The sequence below is a fragment of the Trichomycterus rosablanca genome, chromosome 9 (genome assembly GCF_030014385.1).
Source record: "Trichomycterus rosablanca isolate fTriRos1 chromosome 9, fTriRos1.hap1, whole genome shotgun sequence".
Classification (NCBI taxonomy): Eukaryota; Metazoa; Chordata; class Actinopteri; order Siluriformes; family Trichomycteridae; genus Trichomycterus; species Trichomycterus rosablanca.
This window is the reverse complement of record NC_085996.1, coordinates 35,662,843-35,689,914: the sequence shown is the minus strand read 5'-3', so window position 1 is coordinate 35,689,914 and position 27,072 is coordinate 35,662,843. Positions and strand designations below refer to the sequence as shown.

Below are 27,072 nucleotides of genomic sequence, written 5' to 3'. Positions count from 1 at the left end.
TTACTATTGTTATTATTGTTTCGTTATTATTATTATTATTGTTATTATTATTATTATTATTATTATTGTTATTACTATTATTATTGTTTTGTTATTGTTATTATTATTGTTATTAATAATCTAGTGATAAGTAATGGTAATAATGTTGATAATAGTGGTGATAATGGTAGTGGTAATTATAATGGTAATAATAAGGAGGAGATCTGTGTAGAGTTCTGCGTTTTGCTGCTGTAACAAAACAATTTCCCTTGAGATTAATAAAGTTCTATCTGTCTGTCTGTCCGCCCGCTTGCCCGCCCATCCATCCATCCATCCATCCATCCATCTATGATGCCTAGATCATATGCCTAGTTTATAGAAAAATTAAATGACACCATTTCACTTTATGCCTCTCGCTCCACACTCCCTCTTCTTCAAATCTCTACCACACTCTCCAGTCTGAATCCTAAGTTTCAATAATTATAATAATGTAATAACTGCCATTTACCTACATTTAATGTTTTGCTTATTAGAAGTGACTTTGTAAGTGATTGAGAAGGATTTTTACTAGATAATTTTATTTTGGGAGGGTTTAAATGAGAATAGAACGCATCCTTACACTCTTGGTCAGGGGGCTCAATGTTGTATCCATATCCAATCAGTGTTCGGATGGCCTCTCGAAGACTGTCTCTGTTGGACTTCTTTGTGCGTTCATCCAACAAAGAATACGGCACCAGACGAGGATTACGCCTGCTCTTCAAATCCTTCAGAAAGTAATAAGTAATAATTAACTTTTTTTTGTAAATAATGGCTTTATTAATACATTATACTAAAGACACTAATAAATAGAACGTTTTAGATTTACCTGCTGAATACCATAGGTCCATCCTTGCTTGATGCGATCTTTGGCCCAAACATTATGAGCATTTTCAGCTAGTTTATCAACCAGAGCCTCTTGACCAGGTGTGAGTTTGACATCAGAAATCTCTAGTGGCGAGGGCTTATAACCATTTGACATCACATAGCTAAAAAAAAGTATATTATAAATATTTCATATCTTAACCAATGATTAATATACTGAAAGAATATAGCTAATTCTTACCCACTAACTAGTTCTCCTCTATTGTTTCACAGCTACAATTCTGAATGTAAGAGCTAAACACAATCCAACTAATATCTCTGTTGCTCATGCATTATCACAGGACGGCTATACATGCTTGGAGGAGAACATCATCCGTTCAGTTCTGTAAGCTTTTAAATGCACATAACTCACAATGGCCGACCCTCTTTCCATCAAAATCAGTGCCAATTAAAACATTTTGAACTCCAAAATATAGTCTGTGGCAATGTCACTGGCCCACATACAAAGTCTTGCTGTTTATCATCATAGACAGAATAAATGTTCTGTGTTTAGGTACTTTGGGTGATTTAGCAACTACCTCCCCCCCCCCAACTGCTTGATTTACCCCCACTTAGAATGATATTTTGGTCATAACTTTTCTATATTTTAATGTCATAATATATAATATATAATATATAATATATAATATATGCCATAATATGTTCTGAAATTATTGTAGTATCTGCCCAGTAAAGCAAGGAATGTGGGAACTTACTCCTTAGGAAGCTTGATTTTCTTCAGATCATCTTCAGCATTAACGTTGGTTTGTACAACATGGCATCCCAAAGCTAGTAAAGTCCTGTATTATCCAAACAGTAGAGAGATTGTCACACATAATGCATTTTATCTACGTATATTATTATTATTATTATTATTAAGAGTGTCTTTTAAACATAAATGCAGTGAATATCAGATACCAGGTTGTTTGTTGCTAAAAAGCTACTAAAAGTAGAAAAAACTATTGAATTAATTACATTTCTCAGTTCAAGCTTGTGCTGCTACTTTTAAAATCACGTAGCTTGTTAGTAGGTGAACAATTTTTTCACCTCAGAAGCTCATGTGCTCTATAAATGCTAGATTATTTATGTACTTTAACATGCATATTTCTATTTTTATTCATTTTTATTCACACCATTGAGGTAACAAATCCTGTGGCTGTAATGAAATCAATTTCCACGTTTTAAGAAGTGAGAAGTAGCAATCACCCCTAAAGTTTGTACTAAAGTGGCCTACACAAAAACAACGAAAAGTTGCCTCAACTTAGCAAAGAGTTGTTCAAATGTTTAAAATGAATCTTAAATGAACTTCAAATACAACAATTACCAATCAGTTTATGGCCAACAGAGTGTTACTTAAATATATTTACTATAATTATATATCGTCGCTGTCCGATGAAAAACACGTATCTCCACTTTTAGCTGTTTTCACTTTTTGACGTGTTGATTGTGGGTATAAATCTCTGTCTGTCCTAATAGCTAATATCAAAGCTTATATTAAAATGACCAATGAAAAGATGAAAAATCACGCATCTCTTCACTGAGTATCTCCACTGGCTGCTAGATTAAATGATTTTGACCAGGTATAGTCTAGTATAGTAATATTCGACTCTGATCGTGCTAAAACATGCATTATAAAACGGATAGTTCCGGTCCTAAAATCTGATTGGCTGAGCCGTGTTAGAAGCCGTTGTAAAATCCCCGATAAACACACACCTATGACCACCTCACATCATTCCATATTAATACGCCACTGAAAAGAAAAAGTGAATGTTATGTTCGCCCTCATGTTGCCTAGCAACACTGTTAATGGACTACGTGATTTCGTGGAAGAATGCTTTTTGTAAGTGTTTTTGTAAATAAAAACATTTATTTATTGAACATTGTTGTATTTTATTATATTTTATGTTGACCGCAGTTTTATAAAAGCAATAAGCCACTCGAGACCGTGCGTTACTGCTATGATTTTATTACGGGGAAAGACGTTTTCAAAACGACCTTCCCCGTGATAAAATCGCAGTAACGCACAGTCTCTCGTGGCTTATTGCTTTATTCATACAGGCAGTATTTAAAAGAACACACAACAGGCAGTGCAGGAAGTTGGACGTTCCTCATTGTAATTCACCAAAGAAATTCGTGTATGTCCCTGTTTGCTGTCTACAATACACTCAAGTCCAAAATTTGGGTTTTTGGAGATACGTGTTTTTCATCGGACAGCAACGATATATGGTTTGGGTGTCTTTCTAATATTAACATGACTGGAAAAATAAAGTATTCCAGTATACTAAAACAGGATTCAAAATACTGGGAAGGTGTGGTTTTAGCTGAAAAAATAGATTCCAGCTATCTAGCATTAATAAGTAAAAAAAAAAAAAAAACATGTTAAAATACTTTCTTCCTTCCATACAAACTATTGTGAATAGATTAAGGGAATCTAAAGGGCCTATAGGGCAAGTTTGGAAACCACTACTGAATATGTGTGACCATTGAAAAACTACAGTAATATAGCCACATGGGCTAGGGGGTACTTTGGAAAACAGTTGTCTCTAACACAGTCCGCCACTGTAACAAAAATGTAACCAGCAACTCTATTATGCAAAGAGAAAGCCGTACATCACTGTCCAAAAGAAAGAAAAAAGAAATAGCAAGCCTCACTGCTGCCTTATAAAATGTACTTTTCACTCTGGCAGATACTCTTCTATCACAAATCACTCCTGACACTTTATGCCACTCGCTCCACCCTCCCTCTTCTTCACATCTCTACCACACTCTCCAGTCTGAATCCTAAGTTTCAATAATTATAATAATGTAATAACTGCCATTTACCTTTAGTAAAAAATTAGGAATTAAAGACTTTATTAATTCTTAAAATTAAATCAAATTTTAAGTTTTAATTTTAGCACATTAATCCAAGACCAAATGTTAGATAGGGTGCGGCTTTATTCAGGTTCTCTGGACTTACTTTAAGGTCTCAGTTGACATCTGCAAGTTATAATTTTTTTCAGTTTCAGGCAACTTGGCAAAGTCAACCAAACACGGATGCTGCCTCTTATTGTCATCTCGTACCTTTAAATAAAGTAAACAAGTCATCAGGAACTGATTTTAATTCTTCATCATCATTAACAACAGAGTGTCTACAATGAGCAGGTGAATTAGTAACAGGTGAGAGAATCATGAATGGATATAGAAGAAGGATTTACCAAAGGCTCACACTTTGTAAGCTTCTCACTTTGAGACAGATTAAAAAGAGCATTTTTTAAATGCAAGATTGCAAAAAAAAAGTGCGTCTTTTACCACTTACTGTACAAAATATTATGAACATTTCTAACTGAAGGACTTTTCAGTTCGAATAGCACAACAGTTAACAGTTTCTTTCTCTTCTTCAGTTGAAAATCCAGTCTTGATTTTGGACGGTGTACCTTCACACTTATGAGAACAAACCAGAAATATTTCTGGTAATAAATGCTAAGGTCATGAGTCAACAGTTCACCTTCAGCCACAGTGTGCTTACACGATATGACTTTGTGTGTGTGTGTAGCATTTTTCAGAGCTAATCCTGCTGTGGTGAGTAGTAGAGACCTCTCACACCAAAGCACTCTCATCTTTTCTTGCTCTATTATCTGAAAATCAGATCTACATGCTCATATGCAGGGCAGCAATTTAAGGTGCTTATGATCTGAACTCAGGTACTCAGGTACATTCAGGGTGACATGTTCAACTCCATCCTACAGGCTTTTCTTTAGCAGGTCAGGACATGACGAAAACTAAAAGGAGTATTTGATACAGATCCTCTGTCGTGATGAGAGGCGTCATTACTCAGCATTTAGCTTTTAGATTTTATTTTCTATTGAGGGTAAAAAGCTTTTCTTACCTTGCCGTAGGTCCAGCCAAGTTCAATTTTGTTCATACCCCAGAGCTCGTGAATGTTCTCTGCTAGTTTGTCACGCACATTTTCCAGGTGTGGAGGAAGGACAATCTGTAAAAAAGATTACAGTCCTAGTGTTTTCAGGTTTATTTTAATAGCACATATGGATTTAGTTATTTTTATTGTAAGGTCCAGCTGAAATATTTGCAGGGTTGGACAGTAACAGGCTAAAAAAATTTAATACACCAGTTACATCAAATACGTTTAAAAAAAAAAAGCCAGTATTCACAATACAATATTGTTTTGAGAGGAAGACATTTTTTAAAACATTTGATCATTTAAAAAAAGCACACACACACTTTCCTCTCATTTGCCGGGTGCATGTTTTTCTTGCAGAATTTATTTTGCTGCTTCTTCTCTACTTCTTCTTTTCATACAAGTACATGTGCATATTTTGATATGTATGCATTTTTCCCAATTTTCCTCCCAATTCAGTGATATCCAATCACCTGATTGCATTCCGCTTCCTCTCTACTGATGTTGATCTCCACCCTGATTGAGGAGAGCAGTGACTAACAAACGCCCCCTTCGACATGTGTGCAGTAGTCGACTGTATCTTTTCAACTGCAGGCAGCGAGTTCATATGTGGATCAGCTTTGTGTATGGAGAGACACACCCTGATCACATTATCCACCGTCTCTGTGCAGGCCCCATCAGTCAGCCAGCAGAGGTCATAATTGCATCAGTTATGAGGTCCTGTCCGGCACCCCCCCTTGAACAACAGCCAATCGTTGTTCGTGTATGTGCCCAGCCTGTCAAGTTCGAAATGTCAGCTCTGGTGTGCTAATGTATTTTACGCCTATATTTTGATTTGTTTATAAAATGTAACGACATGCATGTTGCTCTCCTTGGTCTCCCTTATATGCTCATTCCTTTTTGTTCTCAACATTAGGTATAAATGTATTATGCTGTGTGACAGTGAATTGGTCTATTCTGGTCTACTCATTCATTATTCATGACAATATCTGTATTAAAAGACAAGCACACTTTCAATTCGGTGAAAAGAACTGTTTAAAATAACCTTTTTTTTGGTTGGCATGATTCAACAAGCTTCACTCTTTGGATGTTTTCCCCTCTTAAAATGTCAAACCATATGTACCTTCAATACCTAATTACAACACTTTTCTTTCCAAGACCTACATTAAATAAAAATGTAAAATCTACCACTAATGATTGATTTTTAACTATCCATTTTTTACAAGCTCTTAATTTATAAATATTTTAGCAGTTTTGTACATAATATAATAACAGTAAAAAAAAAAGCATGTAGCTGAAATGCAGCCATTGTTTGCATATGAGGGGCTAGTAAAGAGGACATTCGTCTTTATTAATGTCTGACCTGGCTGGTAGTGACAGGAACAGGGATAAATGAAGCCTGGGACAGGAACTGAGTGGTACCCAGTAAGTCCCTCACTCCTTCCAAATCTCTCTTATACTCCTTAACTGGTTCCACACGCATCTTCTCTTTGGGAAGCAACGCCTCATAACAAGGTGCATAACCTGTGGGGGGCAGGAACTTAAAGTCGCCATGGCGACCTCCCAACAGGAAACGGACCCTGGAAAAGAATAAGGAGTGGTCAGAAGTAAGGAAGGAAGAAAGGAAGGAAAGAAGGAAGGAAAGAGGAAGGAAAGAAAGAGGGAAGGAAGGGAGAAAAAAAAGAAGGAAGGAATGAATAAAGGAAAGAAGGAAGGAAGAAAGGAAGGAAGGGAGGAAAAAAGGAAAAAGAAAAGAGGAGGGAAGGAAAGAAGCAAAGAGAGAAGGAAGGGAGGAAAAAAGGAAGGAAAGAGGAAGGAATGAATAAAGGAAGGAAGGACGGAAGGAAAAAAAGAAGGAAGTAAGCAAGGAAAAAAGGAAGTGAGCGAGGAAAGAAGGAAAAAGGAAAAAGGGAGGAAGAAAGGAGGAAGGAAGGAATAATGGATGAAAGGAGGGAAGGAAAGAAGGAAGGAAAGAAGGAGGAAAGGAAGGAAGTAAGGAAGGAAAGAAGGAATTAATAAAGGAAGGAAGGAAAGAAGGAAGGAAGAAAAGAAGGAAAAAGGAAGGAGGAAGGAAGGAAGAGAAGAAGGAAGGGAGGAAAGAAGGAAGTAAGCGAGGAAAGAAGGAAAAGGAATGAGGAAGGAAGGAATAATGGATGGAAAGAGGGAAGGAAGAAAGGAAGGAAAGAAGGAGGAAAGGAAGGAAGTAAGGAAGGAAAGAAGGAATTAATAAAGGAAGGAAGGAAGGAAGGAAGGGAGGGAGGAAGGAAGAAAGGAAGGAAGTAAGGAAGGAAAGAAGGAATTAATAAAGGAAGGAAGGAAGGAAGGAAGGGAGGAAGGAAGAAAGGAAGGAAGGGAGGAAAGAAGGAAAAAGGAAGGAAGGGAGGAAAGAAGGAAGTAAGTGAGGAAAGAAGGAAAAGAAAGGAGGAAGGAAGGAAGGAATAATGGATGGAAAGAGGGAAGGAAAGAATGAAGAAAGGAAGGAAGTAAGGGAGGGAAAAAAGGAAGGAACGAAAGAAGGAAGGAAGGGGGAAAAGAATGCAACCAAAAGAAAAGAAAGGAAATGCCCAGATCAATTCTGGAGGCCGCATATCACAACAATCAGCTGGAAGAGACCCTGTCCAACCTTCCCTCCTTCAAACAGCTAACTGTGTTTGTGTGGACGGCTGGGAAGGCTGTGAACCCACTGTCCACATCAATAAAATTATTAACGTCTTAGCCAATCAAACTTTCCAAGATCAAAACAATCCCTCCACAGGTTCCCATAATTTTACACCTAAGAACAGAATTAGTTTCAATGTGCATATGATTATTTCTGTTAAAACTTCACAACCTGCTGTCTGTGTGACTCACTTGACCCCTGCAGAGAAGCTGACGACGGGGAAGAAGAAGCCGTCCGTGTTGAAATCCTCGAACATTCCCTGCACTGGCTGCCCGTTAATGCGAAACGACATGCTGGGGGCACCGAGGTCCAGGCAGCAGCTTACCACATCTTCTGAGTTCAGCAAGTGCTGGTTAATGGAGGCCACAGCCCGCGGGATTCGCCCTGCAACACGTACGAGAGTGCATTCTTACGTGCTCGGCGATGGTGTGTGAAGTTGCCTCAAGCCTTGTGGCTTAGGTCAAAGCTGCCTACTTTAAATTAGCATTAGAGGAACAACGGCAGAGGGCAAATCCAGCTGTAGGTATGTGACATATAAGATCATATTAATTTTTAGTGCCTCACACATCATTAAATCCTTAAAAGGATGATAAAGAGTAATAATCAGAATTCACATTCAGACAATAATTGGTTGCTGTTGTGTGTTGTGTGATGGGAAAACATAGAATTACATTGATTACATTGGAAGATAAACGTGTGACCCAATCCTGGTGCTGGATATTAAATTATTTCATTAATGAATGTTCACATTTCTTAACTGGCAAAAACTGCATCGACTGCACTTCACCTACATGGAACTGGGCTTCATGCATTAAAATACCACGCGGATATAAAAACAACTAACGGCTTTTAAAAGAAAGGAAGCAGAGCTAGGAATTCTAACAAATGAAAAAAAAAAATTTAAGTAAATATGTATGCGATTCAGTACATGTTGATTTACTTTATTAAATCATTTATTTATATATGCTGACATAAGCTATTGGTATCAAAATAATGCTTATAATTGTAAATGTGATTTTTTTTCTTGTTATTTCTTTATTTGCATTTACACTTTTTCATCGCATATTATTTCGACCACAAGCGTGTGAAGGTGCGTCTATTCTCATAAAGTTAGTTTTTACTAACAATAATAATACATAGTAGAGGTACAGTAAGTGTTGGGCAGTAAAGTTTTTATAAAAAGCAAAGCGTATTAGCTTTTAAATATCAATTTAAATAAAATATTTTACCCTAGTAGCAAAAGTAAAGCTCATTTTTTAAAATGCACAGTTTTTAGGATGTTATTATTATATTATATTATTATTATTATTGTTATTATTATGGCTAGAATACTATTCTTATTATCATTGATAAAAACAATAGTAAGACTATAATTTTACTATAATTATATTATTATAACAACAATAATATAATAATTATTAAAATGATTTATTTAATGCAATAATAATCCTATAACAGTATTTATTATTATTATAAAAAACTATAAAAATAATGTGAATATTAATATAATCATAATACTAACAATAATAATAACAATAATATAATAATAATAATAGTAATACTGTAAAACATGAACAACAATTATAATTATTATATATTTTTGAGATAATATTATTTAATAAATATTTATATTGTTTGACAATTTATTTTTAATGCATTTTCTCCCCTTTTCTCCCTTTTAGCACGTCCAATTGCCTGATTGCGTCATGCTTCCTCTCCACTAATGCTGATCTTCACTCTGATTGAGGAGAACGACGCTAACCCACGCCCCCTCCGACACGTGGGCTGCATGCCGTATGCATCTTATCACCTACACTTTGACGAGTGCAGTGCAACTCAGCCTTGTGTACGGAGAGACACACCCTGAGAGCACTCTTTTCTCATCTCTGTGCAGGCGCCATCAATCAGCCAGCAGAAGGCATAATTGCATTAGTTATGAGAGAGATTTGTTTGACAAAAAGTAACATGAATTAAAGAGTTGTAATTTGTGTGTAGTAGCTCCTTTTGCAGTGACGCTTGTACTGTAGTAGATTTTTTTATCAAACACACAGCTTTACTGTAGTTAAGCTACATTATAAAACATTTACAGCTTCTCCACATATTAAAAGGAAGAAACCGCAGCCCCTGAGACATCCATTATACAGATACTTAAACTGCACTGTTATGGTTACATAAACAGCATTAGGTTTGTAATAACAACTTTTTTAGAAGTGAAAGACTTTAATTATAGTCATTCATGTACCTGACCACAAATGAAGGCCATCAAAGGCATAGGAGTAGAGATCGTCACCCACTCCATTGCCTCCCCAGCCCTCTCCACCTCCAGGGTACGGGGCATATCCTTTAGTAGAAGCCCAACCAACTCGAAGATGGGTTGATTCGCTCATCACAAAGTGGTCCACCTGATCAATCATCAGCTCAAAGTACCACTTCTTATACTGAGCCGAGCCCTCACTCACACCGAGAAAGATGTTCGGTCTCATGCTGCCAAAAAGAAGAAAAAGGAGAACTAAGCTTGGAATGGTGCGGCCATCACGTATGATGTACAATTACAAAATATTCAGCAGCCATTGGATACGTGTGGTTACCTTTGCACATCGTTGACCAGTTTTGTTTGGAGCAGCAGGTCCCTCCTGGGCAGCAGGTGGTCACAGATGATGTTCTGATTGGCTCGCACTGCCACTCCATTACAGACACAAAGAGAGCAGAGAATATCCAGGATCTGCAGGTCATCACACAGAGACAAAGAAAGACAGAGACAGAGAGTGGGGGACAGAGAGAGAGATAGATAGAGAGAAAGAGAGAGAGAGAGAGAGAGCGAGAGAGAGAGATGGAGCATGATGATTGTTTATAGGAAGCTGCACATTCAAACAAGTCAAAAAGGGCCCTCTCTACCTTTGTCCACAACTTTGACAAATGTTGATCAACTTTCAAAATTATTTCACTGTTGGACACAACACAGTCATTTTACTAATTTAAAATATTGGTTAGGGCAGCACGGTGGCTCGGTAGGTAGAACTGTCGCCTCACAGCAAGACAGGCCTGGGTTCTATGCCCAGGTGGAGCGGTTCAGGTCCTTTCTGTGTGGAGTTTGCATGTTCTCCCCGTGTCTGTGTGGGTTTCCTCCGGGAGCTCCGGTTTCCTCCCACAGTCCTGTGTTTGAAATTAAACTTGTCTAACCAATAACTACTTGTTCTGTCATGAAAGGAACCAAAGTGTCTAAAACGTGATGTTAAAATCCTAATAAATACAATAATAAAAATATTGGTTACCATGACAACCACTTGTGTTTCCGCTTAACAGCAGCAGACGACAACATTGTAACACAAGATTAAATGTTTTTAACACTAAGCACAGAATTTTAATAAAGAACTTCTCTCTGCTTAAAGGTTAGAACATTTATGTGATTACTTGCTAAATTTTCAGAGAAAAACTTGAACTTTCCAGAATTGCTGCATAAGATCTGCATAAGATACACCGACGAGGCATAACATTATGACCACTAACAGGTGAAGGTAACACTGATTATCTCTTCATCACGGCACCTGTTAGTAGGTGGGATATATTAGGCAGCAAGTGAACATTTTATCCTCAAAGTTGATGTTAGAAGCAGGAAAAATGGCCGAGCGTGAGGATTTAAACCAGTTTAAAAATCTCTAAAACTGCAGTGGGGTGTTCCTCAATCAAAGCATCTATCAAAAGTGCTCCAAGGAAGGAACAGTGGTAAACCAGCGACAGAGTCATGGGCGGCCAAGGCTCATTGATGCACGTGGGGAGCTAGGGCTGGTTTGAGTGGTCCCATCCAACAAACGAGCTACTGTAGCTCACATTGCTGAAGAAGTTAATGCTGGTTCTGACAGAAAGGTGTCAGACTCCATGCCTCAGTGGGTCAGGGCTGTTTTGGCAGCAAATGGGGGACTAACACAATATTAGAAAGGTGGTCATAATGTTATGCCTCATCTGTGTAAGACGAAAGCAAAGCGGACGACCTAAAATCAAGGGAAACTGGACTTTTTGTTATCAGTCTAAATGATTCATCATAATCTGGCACTGCAACAGTGAAAGAATTTCAAACATTTTGAATATATACTGTACAGTATATGTGTGTACATACATACAAACAAACATAAATACATACATACACACAGAAGTTTGGACACTCTGGTCAGATTTCTTTTAAATGAACACTATGTTAATGCAGAGTTGCTTTTTCCCCACTTCTTGCTGACTGCTTTTGTTCTAATATATTCCTGGACCGCCCTGCATGCTCAGCATGTTTAAGCCTCACAGATTGATTCTGAGTTGATCTGGCCTCTAGTGGCCTCGTGTTTATTTATTCACATGCACAAAGGTACGATCACAAGTGCTGCTTATATCACAGCTGCATACTAGGAGTGTCAATTATGCCTTTCTTTTTATTAAACAATAACCAAGCACCAATTACTGATGGTTAACAGTTAACCAACAGGCTTATTCAGGCCATTTTAAATCATCAAAGACATCACGAACTGCATTAAATGTATTAGTCTTAACATAGCAAACATAGCAGGGATGTAAAACATGAGCATAAACATTCTGATCAGAACTAGAATTCAGAATGTAGAGTCTAAACACAGCAGTCCGTCACAAGACAAGCTTAACTAAACTTGCTGTTTAAAGAACAGAGATGCGGCTGATTTTGGAACACTCTCTCCTTAGTGTAATTCGTGTTAAAATATAAATGGAGGGTTATTCTGAGGCAGGATGCCAAATATCTGAATCCTTTTTGTACAAAAATATTGTTACTCAGAGAATTCCTGTTTAGGGTTTAAATGGTTTATTTACTTTCATGTTTTATTACTGCTTTATACTGGTCAGGGTTGTGGTGGGTCTGGTTTCCCTGGAATCAAGGCACACAATGCAGTAACACACCTTGTACAGGACAACAATCCATCCCCCAGCTCTGTGTTCCCTAGACGAAGCCAATCAAGTCTGTATGTAGACGCCTGACAGCACAGCTGGGGATTTAAACCCTGGACCCCAGCAGTAGTGGTTTAGCATAATTTACCACTGCACCACTTGTGCGCCAATGATTTATGTGATAAACACATATTATTTCAAAGGTATAAACACAAATGCATTTATTAAGTAGCTTGTATGACCTTTAAGAATTTGCCATGTATTTCAATTTATGTCTTTAGTTTAGTCTGAATTTGACTGAATTGTTTTTGCATGAATGGCAGACGTTTTTATCCAAAGCATCCAATGATTGTGAATACAGTGCAAACTTTTGGGGATTAAGGGCCTTGCACTGAAACGCAACAGTACCAGTGATGAGGCATGGCCCAGCGACATTCTGATTAATAGTCCCGTACCTTAATCTCTGAGCTAACACTGCATTAACTGTCATCAGCAAAAAAGCAGGTTTGTGAATTAAATGAGATGTATCCATTGAGATTGAGGCGCAGAGCAGGACCATGTGGGGCATCAGGAATGTAGATAAATGCAAACAAATGATTAACTACTACAGCCATTGTACTGTCTTTCATGAAATAAAAAAAATCAGGTGGTGCAGTGGTTTATTACTTATTGCCCAAGCATTTTGGGATAATGTTCTGTGGACTGAGGAGTCAAGTGTAAAACTTTTAGAAAGAGATGAGCCCTCCAGTTTCCTTTCATTTCCTTCGGGATCAATAAAGTATCTATCTATCTGTCTATCTGTCTGTCTGTCTGTCTGCCTGCCTGCCTATCCATCCATCCATCCACCCAAACACCCACCCACCCATCTATCTACCTACCTACCTACCTACCTATCCATCCATCCATCCATCCATCCATCCATCTATCTATCCATTCATCCATCCATCCATCCATCCATTCACCCACCCACCCAAACACCCACCTCCGCCAGTCCATGAATTAATATTATGAAACCGGTCCGTGGCTCAAAAAAGGTTGGGGGCCGCTGTTCTAACAGGAACTTGATGTATCAAGATGAATGATTCATTCAACTTAAACATAGAGCAATGCTCTAGTGCTGCGGTGCTTGTGTCTGTAATCTGGGATGACGCCTTTGCTGTCAGTACTGCTGACCTTGTGGTTGCGTCCATGCTTGTACAGGAGGGAGATGATGGATCTGATGTGGTCTTTCCGTATGATGTTCAGCGCCTCGGGACTCTCCGTTAAGATACAGTGCAGCGCCTCAAGAATGCCTTCACAGATCAACATGTCAATATTTTAAGTCTGTACACACTGCATTTAAAATAATACAGAAGCTGCTGTAGGCACAATTAAACAGCAGGTGGTAAATGTAGTCTAGAAATTAATTAATTCATTATTTAATTTATTTATTTAGCTAACGTGCTCTGGTCTATGTAGAAACCAGACCAATAAAGAGTGCAGCGGCAGGTACAGCTACTGCATACAGAATCAGAATTTTATAGGCACATAACTTATACGTATAGGACGAAACAGATGAAACAACGTTGCCTGTAAAATACCTGAGGAGGACTCCAGGCGCTCCAGCTTGCTGACCAGCCAGTCCAGTTTGTGGGAAAACTGTGTACAGTTGGGTCTGTTTCCTCGAATCAGGGCAGCTAGAGGACAAGAATTCAGATGTATAAACGTGTTGCTTTCTTTTTATGTATAAAACCTTTATAAAGATGTAAAATCATGCCTGGATATATTTCACATCATTTACCCATCTGTCGGGACCTGTTCTAAATCTAATTCACATTTTAATGAATGCAGAGCATGAATTAAATTAAAAATGTGACTCTGAAAGCAAATCAGTTGATTCTGCAGAAAAGAATGAAGCAAGGGCAACACCAATTACAGACAGGAGACAAGAGCTACATTTATATTATCTACTAAATTCTCCACCTGCTCTGCTCGAAGGAGAGATATCATAGCTCCTTTCTTCCTACTGCTGTTAGACTTTACAACCAGCACCACCCCAGGCACAGACAATCACCATCACAATAATGTGCAACACCTTATCGATTAGTCGATTAATCTAAACGATTAATTTTCCTCAGATTTAATTCAGAATCTCATTTAAGCTTCTTTTATTTTAACAACAAACTGTATGGCATAATAATATGGCACAAAACTGAATGTAAACAGGGTTTATGTCCATATTATCAAATTCTCAAGTGCTTCATATTAAACAAAAAGCAACATGTGTTTATGGCATTACATACACAAAGCAAAGTGCTTCAACTAACAGCAGAAATAAAATAGTTAGAGGTGGGCAACGTACAGTAACGACAGAATGAGCCCAGATTCTAACCTACACATTCACTCAAAACTTACTTCACATTCTAAGCCATGTAAACAAAGTGGTGTTTCACATGAGAAGCTTTTTGCATTTTGAACGCCGAGGCAACCGCAAAAATCGCGAGCCCAACGCAGCACGAAGTGCACGGCGGTCTAACTGACTCGCTAAGAAATACAGTATTTTAAGAAGCTTAATGAAACAATATAGAAGTAAAAGTTTTGCTGCATCTCATGCGCCCTAACTGAACTCACTAAGAAATACGGTATTCCAAAATCTCCACGATTAAGAAGCTTAATGAAACAATATAGATGTGCAACATCACGCTAGTGCTGCTGTGGTACCATCAAAGCTTTACACAGTGTACAAACAACCTTTCTGTTTTGTGCCAGTTTTAAGTATTCCCAAACTTTTGATGATTTGGGTCTTGGAAAACTTGAAGCTTTTCTTTGAAAGCTCTACAATCGGCCTCTGACTGCTGCAGACGGCATTTTTTAAGACTGCGCTTAATGCCGTCAACCAGTGACGGGACCAAATAAGACTTAGGTCATGCACGCAGCAAGAAGTGCCGAGGGAAATCATATGAACGATTATATGAATGGAACCATTGTAGAAATTAGGTTGACCAATCACGGCAGCCCTATTTCAGTGCAATATTTGTTACACTTGTTTTTTACTTTTTATACATGTATAAACACTTTTATATCTCTATATTCTTGAAAGCTGCTGTAACGTTGCAAATCCCCCCCGTGGGATAGTAAAAGGCTATCTTATCTCTTAAAAGTAAAAGTCTACAGGCACTGCTTAAATTTAATAATTCATAAAGTATTAGTATTTCAGTAAAATACATACATTAATCACAAGAGTAATTTTGACTGAGCCAAAGGGCCACATATTCACTTCTGTCTTTTGAAGGGTTTTTTTTACTGTCATGTTACACTAGACTGCCTGTGCTGAGATCTGGGTTTGAATCTCACCTGTGCTGTTAGTGGCCGAGCATCTACATGAAAGTGATTGGCTATGTCTGAGGGGATGGGATGGCTGAAACTCTGCAACGGATTGCTGCACTGTCCAGGTTTTCCTGCTTTGTGTCCAGTGCAGTCTGGTTAAATCAGTAACCCTGACCAGAACAAAGTGGCTGATAAAAATGTTAAATGTTGACTTGATGTTGTTTTGTAAACGTCTGTGGATTGGATTTCTATACATGCCTGCATTTCATGCTGCTTTTGGCTTTTGATTTGTTACGTGTAGGCTGTTAAAATTGGGCCTGTAATTTAACTTAAGTCAGGTTGCACACATTAAAAAAAGCAAACAGTGTGCACTATGAGCCAAAACATTGGGACCCCCCGCTGAGACATGCATTCCACAAGACATCTGAAGGAGTCCTGTGGTATCTGGTACCAGGACATTTCCAGCATGTCCTTCAACTTTTACTGTCAGCCTGTTGGGCAGTTGGACTTGTCTAATGGGGCACATGGCTAAGCAGCCTAGCCACTGGGAGATGCACTTGTTGGTGCAGTCTCGGTGCCAGTGCCAGGAAGGGATGCATCAGGGAGCATACTATTTTTACCAGGGTAAAACTATGCCCAATTAGGATTGTTCAGCCCCAATTCTGTCCAACTGTGCTTTATTAATGTGTTGTTTTAAGTACTTTTTTTAGCCTTTCATAACCGTCATTGTTCATTATTTTTAACTATGGAAAATTGTTTATTATTTTCCTGATTAGATAAACCAGTTTGTTGTGGTAGATTTGGAGGTTATGTCTCAAACGTATGTCTTGTGCCACACAGTTGCGAGGTAACAAATGAACCTGTCAGAGTTACTCTGCGTGAGCTGACATAATGGACTAAGGCATCGTGGGCACTGTCCTGCCCTCCAGAGCATGGCAGCACCCGGCTTCTCCTCAGGGTGACCTCCACACACGACTGAGATATAGAGAGGCATGTTTACTAAGTGACTAGAGACAAGTTTTCACAATAACAGCCGCATATGGCATATAAGTGTGACTAAACCAGTAGCACTGACAGAGGACAGAGTACATGCAGGGCTTTAGCATTATTGCCAACAAATAAAATCAAAAAAAATTTTCTAAAATGGACACTTGAAAAGCTTTCTTCATTCTTAAAAAATGTGCTTTTAAGGGAGTTAATTAATAAATATGCAGAACTATGGTGAGTTTTGTTTAGCAGTATTGCCTCTCTGTACCTGACCCAAGCCAAGTTCATCATCTCCTACAGAACCACACACTGAATAATGTAGAACAGCTGCTGGGCTCTTCGGATCTAAACACTGCAGCACATTTATCAGCTATTACCAGCTTTTAATTATGTACCTATTCCACAGGGACAAGCTGATTAATATTGTTATGATATTTCTAGTGCATTCTTATGGAGATCATAAATATTATCTCAAAATAATCATTTAAATGCATATTAGGAAATTCTAAATCCAGTGACGCTAATGAAGATGTTTTGCCTCCAGATCAGCATTAACAAGTGCTAAATGTTTTGTGGTGAGGTGTTGAACCATGCGCTCGGGAGGCACAGCGGTCTAAAACGCCAGCCCTCCACCTTTGAGATACAGATTCAGATCTGGAACTGGACAATGGAACCACACCTGCCACTGATAGGGATTAAGTGTTTTTTTAAGGTTCAGGGTCACAGTGTGGGTCCAGTTCCACCAGGAAACACTAGACACAAGGCAGGAATACCCTGAACAAGGTACCAATCCACCATCTGTGTCTGTGTAGATGCCCAGTCAACTGATAGCAGCGCTAAGATTCAAACCCAGGTCTCAGTGTTGATAATGGGCTAGCCTAATACAGGGGTTTTCAACCTGTCTGGACATGCACCCCCCTTCATGTGCCCCCCCCACCCCACCCCCATCAACCATTGCCCAGAAACCATTGCAATTTCCTGACAAGTTAAAATAATAGAATTAATGTTGTACACATCATACATACAATGTAATTTTGCCGTTTTAAATATTTACTCTAAAGAGATAATACAATATAATAAAAATATGGGTTCACCAGTTCAGGATACTCTGCTTTGACTGACAGACCGACATCACTCCCTTCAAACAACTTATCTTCAACGTCGTCCCCATTTTTTACGTTTTGTTAGCATTTTCATACTGGTTCTGGATAACATTAGACGAATAGTGTGTGTGGTCAGCCGGAAAAAACGCATCTTGTGGGTGAAAAATAAATTGCTTTAGTTTAAGAAGTAAAAAATCTCGTAATGTCAAGCCTCTGTTTACATTCACTAACTGATCATTTGACTAGTAAATACAAAATTATTAATTTTAAACAACTACACTGTAAAGCCTCAAAACCAACCAGAACCAAACTGATACCTAAGTGGTTGAACTGCACCATGGAGTAAGACAGCACCCTAAAATGTAATGCTCCACAAACAACTGTTTAGCATGCAGTTCACTTACAGAAAACAAGATGGAAAGCAAAGCGCTCTGAAAACAAGCTAGAGCTAAAAATGACCTCATTACAGGACTGGGAGAGAAGCAGCAGGGAAAAGTCCATAAAAAAGTGCTGTAATTCTATCATGGTTCAACCAATATAAATGTAAATGCCGGCGTATTACAGCTGACGTTTTTATCTTTAAACATCATTGCTTAATTTCAAATCACATGGAATCCTGACGAACAGAACACTGTCACCAGTTCTGTACAGTTCTGTCAGTGCTGTGTTATCAGCCTCCTGCTATCTGCTCTGAAACATGAACTGAGTGAAACTGATGGTGCTGTTACCAAGCAGCTCGTAGAGGAGGTTCAGAATGTCCTTCCAGGCTTCACCAGCCTCCTCTCCTGCAAACTCCTCAAACTCCGCCGCACTGTTGTACATGTTGAGCCGATCGATGCATATGGACACCAGGGTAAGCATTCCCTAAAATAACCAAACAAATAAAGACAATAACTAAAAACAACCACACAAATAAAGTAATTCATCAGTACAGTCTGGACATTTCTGTCCATTGTTAGCATTGTCCTTAGCTTAGCATTTGGGTAACATATGCTTAAAATGAACATGAACATGAACATATACAGGTAACATTTAAACTTTACATACATATGGAAGATACAAGAATATAATATAATATAATAGAATAGAATAGAATAGAATAGAATAGAATAGAAGGCCATTATTTGTCATATATAGATACACGTGTACAGTACAATTAAATTAGCTTTGTTTGGAAGCTGGGATCAGAACTCAGGGTCAGCCATTGTACAGCACCCAAGAGCAGAGAGGGTTAAGGGTCAAGGGCCCAACAGTGGCACAATGGCAGAGCCAGGATTCAAACTCTCAACCTTTTGATTGATAGCCAAAAGCTCTACCCACTAGGCTACCACTGTCACAATTATGTCATGGCAGTCTAAATGATATGCTAATGGTGCTAATGTATTTTCAGTGCCTGAATAATTGGATCACATAGAATAAAAACAATATCTTTTGTGGGTTTTCTGATAATGCCCTCTGTAAAAATATTCATTAATTTACAGCAATTAAAACCAGTGGTAAAATACTGTACACTCTATAATGTGATTTAACTTGATCGTTGTATTCCTTGTTAGCAATTAAACTGGCTACGGCTGGTAACTTCACTGTGCGTATATACATATAATTTTTTTTATCTTTGTTGAACACTGAATCTAGTAATACACACTTAACTACTCAGAATGTGTTTTGATCTCTCTGAATCTCAAGCAACTTTATTTTTTTCTAAGTGAAAGATGGTTGTATATAAATAACCATTAAAGAACATCATGAAAGGGGGCTAACAAAGTATGCAGAGAAACAGATGGACTACAGTCAGTAATTGTAGAAGTACAAAGTGCTTCTATGTGGTAAATGGAGCTGATAAAATAGACAGTGAGTGTAAAAACAAGGAGGTGGTCATAATGTTATGGCTGATCGGTGTAAGGCAAGTTCAACTGCAGTCTTTAAATGGGCCATTCCATCAAATGGGTGACATTTGCGTGTAGTAACTCAATTAAATTAAGCTTCATTTTTTTTATTTTTGTTAAACACTGAATCTAGTAACACACACAAGTGGAAGATGGTTGTATATGAATAACAAAAAAGACTGAAAGGACTGATTCTACTCAGTACACTTCATTATAAAGTGTAGTGTTAGAGAGTGGGGACATAAAAATACAATTTTTTCAGTGTTATAGGGAGTTTTTATTAATGTTTTAAATTCTATATCCTAAAATTGCCATTAGATCAATGTGCAGAACACTTTGCTCAATTAAAAAAATGCACTTATTTTAAAGTTAATTTTCATATACATATGGGGACGGAAATGGCACAGATTTGGCAGAATGGCTCAAATGCACATGCACTAGATGTCCGCCAGATGTAATAAGTTTTTATATATAAATTTCCATTCAAGCACTTCATCCTGGTCAGGGTCACGGCAATACTGGTTCCTCCACCCACAAGTTTAAGAGAAAAATCGAGGTAAAGCCCACACAATATGGCCAAAAGTATGTAAACACCCCCTTACCATTGAGTTCTAGGGATGTAACGATTCATCATAGGATTCCACGATTCAAATAGATTTCACATGTAAAATGAATCGATATTCACCTTAAACAGCAGAGGACACTGGCTCTATACACCTTGCCTGGTTGACGTCACCTGGTTGCCAAATTCGGGGGTTTTCAGCCAAATTGGGCTTAATTCGAAATAGTTTTGCATAGTTTGTACCTACCTCAAAAATAAAAGGCATTCATTATTTAGATAAATAAAAGATAATCACAAATACAGTATTTTATTTTTTTAAGAGAAATAATAAAAGGAAACTTTGTCATAATTTGTCTTCAATTTCAGTTTAAAAAATTGGGAAAAAATCGTATCGTGAACCCAGTATTGTGAATCGTATCAAAATCATATCAGAATCAAAATACTTTATTGATCCCAGAGGGAAATTGCAGAACTCAATTGCAGTGTCGTGGATAGAGTGTATCGTTACATCCCTATTGACTTCTGTTCATGATTTAAGTGTGGGGAAGATAAACTCCAGTGATCCACACAGAGCCCTGACTTCAAACACATTTAAGGTGAACTGGAACATCCTCACGAACACTCTTTTGATTGAATAACTACAAATTCCAACAGACACTCAGAAATCCTGTGGAAAGCTTTCTCAGAAGAATGGAGGCTGTAATAGCAGCAGGAGGGAACTTTATGTTCTGAACTCACCTCCTCTTTGAAGAGGTCTTGGCGTTTGATGAGCGAGCGGAGCTGCATTTGCTTCTCCTCGTGCTCTAACTCCGAATCAGGCTGCTGGAAGTACGTGATGAGGTCGTTCAGGGTCTGCAGCACTTCTACTACAGGCAGGGTCACCTCCGAAGCTTTTTCCCCCTTCAGCTCATCCAGCCCTCTGCAACCAGGCAGATAGAAACTTGTGCTTTTATTTCATTCTTCAGATTACGTTTCTCATAAACATATAGCAATACAATAGTAGCATGTCTTATATACATCTCAACTGTAATTCAAACACAAGCAAGCTTGCTATATGTTGTAATTGTGTTTTTACATTACTCAGTTGTTAGAGGTAGTGCTTCCACTTTCAGTAAGTCATAGTTAATTCAAAATACAGTGGTACAGGCGCCAAGGTGGCGCAGCGGGATATTCCGCTTGCACACCGGCACAGAGATTCTGACCTCCCTGGCACCATCTAGCGGGCATAATTGGCAGTGCCTGCAGCAGATACTAATTGCTGGCGGACTACGTGTGGGTGGGTGGGTCTTCATACGCTGTGTAAGGATCCTGATTGGCGGAAGAGATGTCTGTACAGAATGCACGGGTGAGAGGAGGAGGGCTGTACATGTGTCGGAAGAGGCATGTACAGCGACGTGCTCTCCTCGGATGCAATCTGGTATCTCTCAGCAGCAGACAAAACTGAGTGTGCTAAATCGGGAGGAAAATGGGGAGAAAATGCATTAAAAAATTTTTTAATAATAATACAGTGGTACCTTTAAACTCAACGTCAGTTGCTTCTGGAAGTGGCATTGAGTTTAAAAAGCGTTGAGTTTCAAGGTATTTTTTTTTCCCCATAAGGATGTATGGGAAACCTGTTAATGCGTTCCATGGTCCCGTGGAACTGCATATATTTTAGGCTTATGTAAAATAATGGGGGTTGTTTTTGACATTAATACACTGAAAATAACACAAATATAATATAAAAACACTCACCAATATAAAAATACAACAAAACCTGCACTTCTTGTTTATTTATTTTATTGTTTCCTTATGCTTAATCATGACGATGCTTGATCTTGGAATACCGTATTCCTTGGCAAGTTCAGTACCGGCGCATTCACGTGAGAAGTGGCAAAACAGCTTTTGTGCTGCTGTGCTGTTATTTCCTATGGAGTGTGCTGGTGCACAAAGCTTAACGTGAATTATTGTACTAAAACGCGTGAGGAATTCCATTAGTAGAAAGAACTGATGAGCAGTAATAATTAAGAGAGGTTTAGTGTTCTTATGTCGTTGTTTTAGTACATTAAACCACGTAAAGCTCTCTCAGAAGAGCTGATTCTCACAATTTCTCAGAACCTCGAGCTGTAACACAAGTTTAAAAGTGAAACAGTGAGGAAAATCCATATACATGTGGAGCTGTCAGAGGGGATTTGACGGTTTTTCCACACAAATGCAGTTTCGTCTCATAGTCGCACTTTAATGGCGTTTCACCGCACCGCGCAAGCTGAGCGCTGAACAAAGCAGCAGTCGCACACCCGTCGACTTTAAGGGTACAAATTTCTCGACGAAGTTTAGGGGACGTCAGGTTACAAGGAACCAGTGTATACACATCGATTAACAGGCACAAATAATTCAGCTAACAGTAAATGGTTTCACTAGGTTTTTTTTAAAACAATGACACAGCAGTTTTACACGATGTACTGAAGGTGACGCCAGTCTTGCCTCTTTCTCTTGATTACCCTCTTGAGACCCTGCGGTCACATATGAGGACATTACATTTTGCCTTTGTTATGCCTTATTCCTTGACCTGCTAAACTTAGACCGATTGTCCCCATTAGTGGACACTTTTGTCGGCCATCTAGTGGTAGCAAAAGTACTAGAAAACTAATAAAGTTTGTTTGTTTCTTTATTAGGATTTTAACATTATGTTTTACACTTTGGTTACATTCATGACAGAAACGGTAGTTACTCATTACACAAGATTCAGGTTATATCAAACACAGTCATGGACAATTCAGTGTCTCCAATTCACCTCACTTGCATGTCTTTGGACTGTGGGAGGAAACCAGAGCACCCGGGGGAAACCCACACAACAACATGAAAACTCCACAGAGAAAGGACCCGGACCGCCCCATCTGGGGATCAAACCCAGGACCTTCTTGCTGTGACAGTGTGCAACAGTGCTACCCACTGAGCCACCGTGCCGCCCAACTAATAAGGTTAAAAACAAAAGGAATAGGAAAAATGCACTGAAAAAATCAACGCTCGGGTCTCAGGAGGTTACTTGCCATGCTTAACCAGTCACAAACAAAATCACTTCAAATTGCTAACTGAAGCCTCAAGAGAGACACTGAACGTGATTAAAATACAGATCCCATTTTTAGAAAAGTTGGGACCTTTTAAAACATGCACCAAAAACAAAGAATTGTGTTCTGTTTACTCATGAAAGTACAAAGACATGAATGCAACACTCAAAAAAGTTAGGACAGGACAAAATAAGAGTGAAAAGTTATTAGCATCTTGTATTTTTAAACACAAAGATCCGGTATCTCTGACTACATGCATGTTGAATCAGATTAATAAAGCTAATGAATCGCTGTACCTGATAAACTGGGTGAAAAGAAGTGTGGTGTTGCGAATGATGCGAGCTGCTCTGGACTCCTCATGCTGGCAGAGCTGCAGGATCAGTCCATCATCCATATGCCCCTCTGGAGACAGGAAGGCCTGTGTACGACACACAAATTATATATATAGCAGCTTTACAACATATAGTGTTTTTTGTTAAATATATGTAAATATATATATATGACATACAATGGACTATAAAGATATGAACATTTTTATATATAGTAATAAATATCATTTAATATAAGTAAAAAAATATTATGGAGCTCAAAATGTGTTAGAAAATAGCATTAGGTCCTAGAAACAAATATAACTTTATCTATATATCTATATTTTTAAATATAATCAAATATATCTGTATATCTTTAGATTACATCATCTATGTCAAGTCCAAACACTAAGCAAGTATGTGAAGGTCAAGCTACTAATCATTAAAACTGTAACTTAGGTCGCAGCGATATATTCCGCTAGCACACCAGCACACAGATTCTGAACTCCTCGGCTCGAAACTCGGCGTTGCCACCAGTCGGCTGGGCGCCATCTAGTGGACATAATTGGCAAAGCCTGCAGCAGACACGTTTCTGCTAGGGCGGGATGACCAGACAGTGTCGGTGAGGTATTCGGACGCTGTGTAGGGACCCTGATTGGCAGATAGAGGGGTGCCTGTGCAGAGTGCATAGGTAAAAAAGGGTTTCGCAAAGGGCTGTGTGTGGGTTGGGGGAGGCGTGGGCAGCGGTATGCCCACCTCAACTACAATCGGGGATCCCCCAGCAGCGGGGGGACGTATTGACTACGCTAAATTGGGAAAAAAAATGGGAGAAAATGCACAAATAAAATAGAAAAAAAACCTGTAACTTAGGTCCAAAACTGACAAAAATCATCAACAAAAACAACTGTGTACAACACTGTATGGCCAAATGTATGTTAAAACCTCTTCCAATGTTCACAAAGGATTAGAGGCTGTTTATGCTGCAAAGGTGTGGGCCAACTTTATATTAATGGACATGGTCTTAAAATTAGATGTCAAATAAGGTGGTGTCTCAGAACGACAAAGTACAGCAAGTATCAGCGCTTTTCTCTGAAAGACCTTGTTCAACAGTCACAGGTATACCCCTCAGTTAAGTTAAATAAGTCACATTTACATTGTATTTAACTGCACCCATGCTGGACTGAAGCTGAGCACCTATGCAAGTAGATTTTGATCTGTGGTAGCTACACGGACATTACTTTTTTTTTGTAATGCTGTTTGTATGAGCGCTTAATCAGGGCGACAGTTCTGGTGGTTGGGTGCAGAGGTGGCCTTGTTGTTTCTGGACACCATCCCAGAATTGATCTGCGTGCCACAGCACTGAGGATATAAGCTCCGAGTCTAAATACCTAATCCTGATCCACTCACTAAAAACACCCCGTCACCATGCCTCTGTCATTATAGCATTTAAATCATGGCCTGAGACCAGAATCTGATGTAGGTATACGGAGGGCTGTTCTTACAATCACTCAGATCAAGAAAAGCTTAATAAATGTAGCCCTGTTTGGACTGGACTAGATTTAAATATTGACTTGGGGTCTGTCGCATGTATACTGAACAGACGCATAATGAATCTTATAAGACGGAGGCTTCATATGGGCTACACAGGCTAATCAGTGGGCTAAATTTAAATCTACATCATAAAAATTAACCATTTGATTCTGCCATGACTTGTGACAGTCACACCTAAATACTAATCAGATCCAGTTAAGCTAATGAGGGTGTTTGCCACTGCATGAACAAGATAATAAAATATTAGTGCTTAGGTCGGGCTGCAGTAAATTTTACTAGTCGACTACCAGGATTTGAATCACCAGCGGTGCTAACAGCCAGTCGGGTGTCTACATACAGACCTGACTGGCTTTGTCTGGGAGGTTGTGGGAAGAGGTGGGGCAGACCCACCCCAACTTTGACCAGGATGAAGTGGAGATAGAAGATGAAAGTTAAATTAAATTACATATTACATATTACATAATTAAAGAGGTCACATAAGTTGCTGTTTTCTGATACAGTCAGGAATGGTCTAATCATTTTAGCATCTGTATAAAGATCTGTGATTTTGGAGGTCTCAAACTGTGAACAAATAGTTCCTTTAAACACTTTTAAAGACTTTTTCCAAGTTAGAGTATCAGATCATTTTATTTCCATGAGCAATTACTAGGGCTGGCACTGATCCGATACTCTGTATCGATATCGGTCCGATATTGGCCCAAATCACTGGATCGGATATTGTAAGGAAAAAAAACGTGTAATCCGATCCGATACTGTTGCTTAATGTAAATAACACTTAATGTAAAAAAGGTCATTTAGAAATTGAAACACACTGATCTGCTTAAACTTTTAGCATTTTAAAAAATCATCTAGTACCGCCACATCTAAAAACACTGTTTTATGGCGTGTCGTAATTGTGTCTACAATTGGAAGATGTGGATGTCAGTTAAACAAGATGGACCAATTAGAATTGACGCAGTTTATGGTTAAGATTTTCCGTTAAAGTTCTGTCACATTTTTAGATGATTAAACCCTGCTGGATTTTGAAGAGGACATCTGTGGCTTAATGGGAAACGATGTAGTTTGTTTTATTTTATAACACTAATGGATTAATCGTTGAGAATGTGAGAGATCTCCAAGCCGGGACAAGATAGATACATTTGTTTATTTTTTGTTATTTATTTGTTTCATTTTTACTGCTTATAAATAATATTTGTATTATTTATTTTATAATTTTTTTGCTGCCTCTTTAAGGTGTAGACTTGAGAGTTGACAGATCTAGAATTTTATACTGAAATAATATAATTTATTTGTTAAATATAGATAGAGTTGCACTTTAAATTTTATTTTAAATGGTTGTACAGTGCTGTTAAACAAGCCAAAAATGCTGCTAAAACAGCAGTTTTGTATAAGTGTGATGTTGTAGGTTCTGTATTTATTCCTTTACAATATTTGTTTCAGTCTGTGCGTTGTTATTTAGATAGCTAGTTTAACCATGGTGCATTGAGACGTGTATTATTACTGCTTAGTTGTTTGTGAGGAGAAATGACGGTATCGGATTGGTATCTGTATCGAAAGATACTCAATTTCCAGTATCGGTATCGGACATAAAAAAGTGGTATCAAGCCAGCCTTAGCAATTACATACCCAAATAACTGATTCATTATAATTATTATTACATTATTAGCATACATTTGAAACTTGTTTTTTCACTAGCACTTTTAGACATTGTGCCATTCCAGGACAAGTAGATTTTTCCACAGTTTTATTTCCTCACCCTTCTCTTGAGTGGCCCAAGACGGGAGGATTTAGCATCAGGACTTTGGTAGGACAGCCACAACCCTGTGGCCACATGCATGATGAAGCAGACCGAGTCTCCATACTTGATCTCTGCCACCCCCATGCCATCAATGTCCCGCTTTGGACCAGTCTCCACTTTCTCCTGCAAGATGCCAACAAAATATAACATTTAATAATGATAAAGAAAAGCTAACTAAAAAGTTACTGG

At 38.4% G+C, this 27,072-nt stretch overlaps 1 protein-coding gene across 2 annotated transcripts in view; it reads right to left on the bottom strand.

The window, feature by feature from the left end:
- ryr3 (ryanodine receptor 3) overlaps nt 1–27,072 on the bottom strand; it is a 157,393-nt gene that overhangs the window by 75,640 nt on the left and 54,681 nt on the right. For both annotated transcript variants that reach the window (XM_063002326.1, XM_063002327.1), the window contains exons 11-25: nt 26,842–27,006; nt 23,523–23,644; nt 20,918–21,098; nt 18,460–18,595; nt 13,916–14,011; nt 13,509–13,627; nt 10,025–10,158; nt 9,679–9,920; nt 7,628–7,820; nt 6,141–6,357; nt 4,748–4,852; nt 3,839–3,942; nt 1,596–1,679; nt 845–1,004; nt 599–743 (exon numbers count right to left, since the gene is read on the bottom strand). In XM_063002326.1, coding sequence (XP_062858396.1) covers nt 599–743; nt 845–1,004; nt 1,596–1,679; nt 3,839–3,942; nt 4,748–4,852; nt 6,141–6,357; nt 7,628–7,820; nt 9,679–9,920; nt 10,025–10,158; nt 13,509–13,627; nt 13,916–14,011; nt 18,460–18,595; nt 20,918–21,098; nt 23,523–23,644; nt 26,842–27,006 — 2,203 coding nt within the window. The remainder of the gene's footprint in view (nt 1–598; nt 744–844; nt 1,005–1,595; nt 1,680–3,838; nt 3,943–4,747; nt 4,853–6,140; nt 6,358–7,627; nt 7,821–9,678; nt 9,921–10,024; nt 10,159–13,508; nt 13,628–13,915; nt 14,012–18,459; nt 18,596–20,917; nt 21,099–23,522; nt 23,645–26,841; nt 27,007–27,072) is intronic.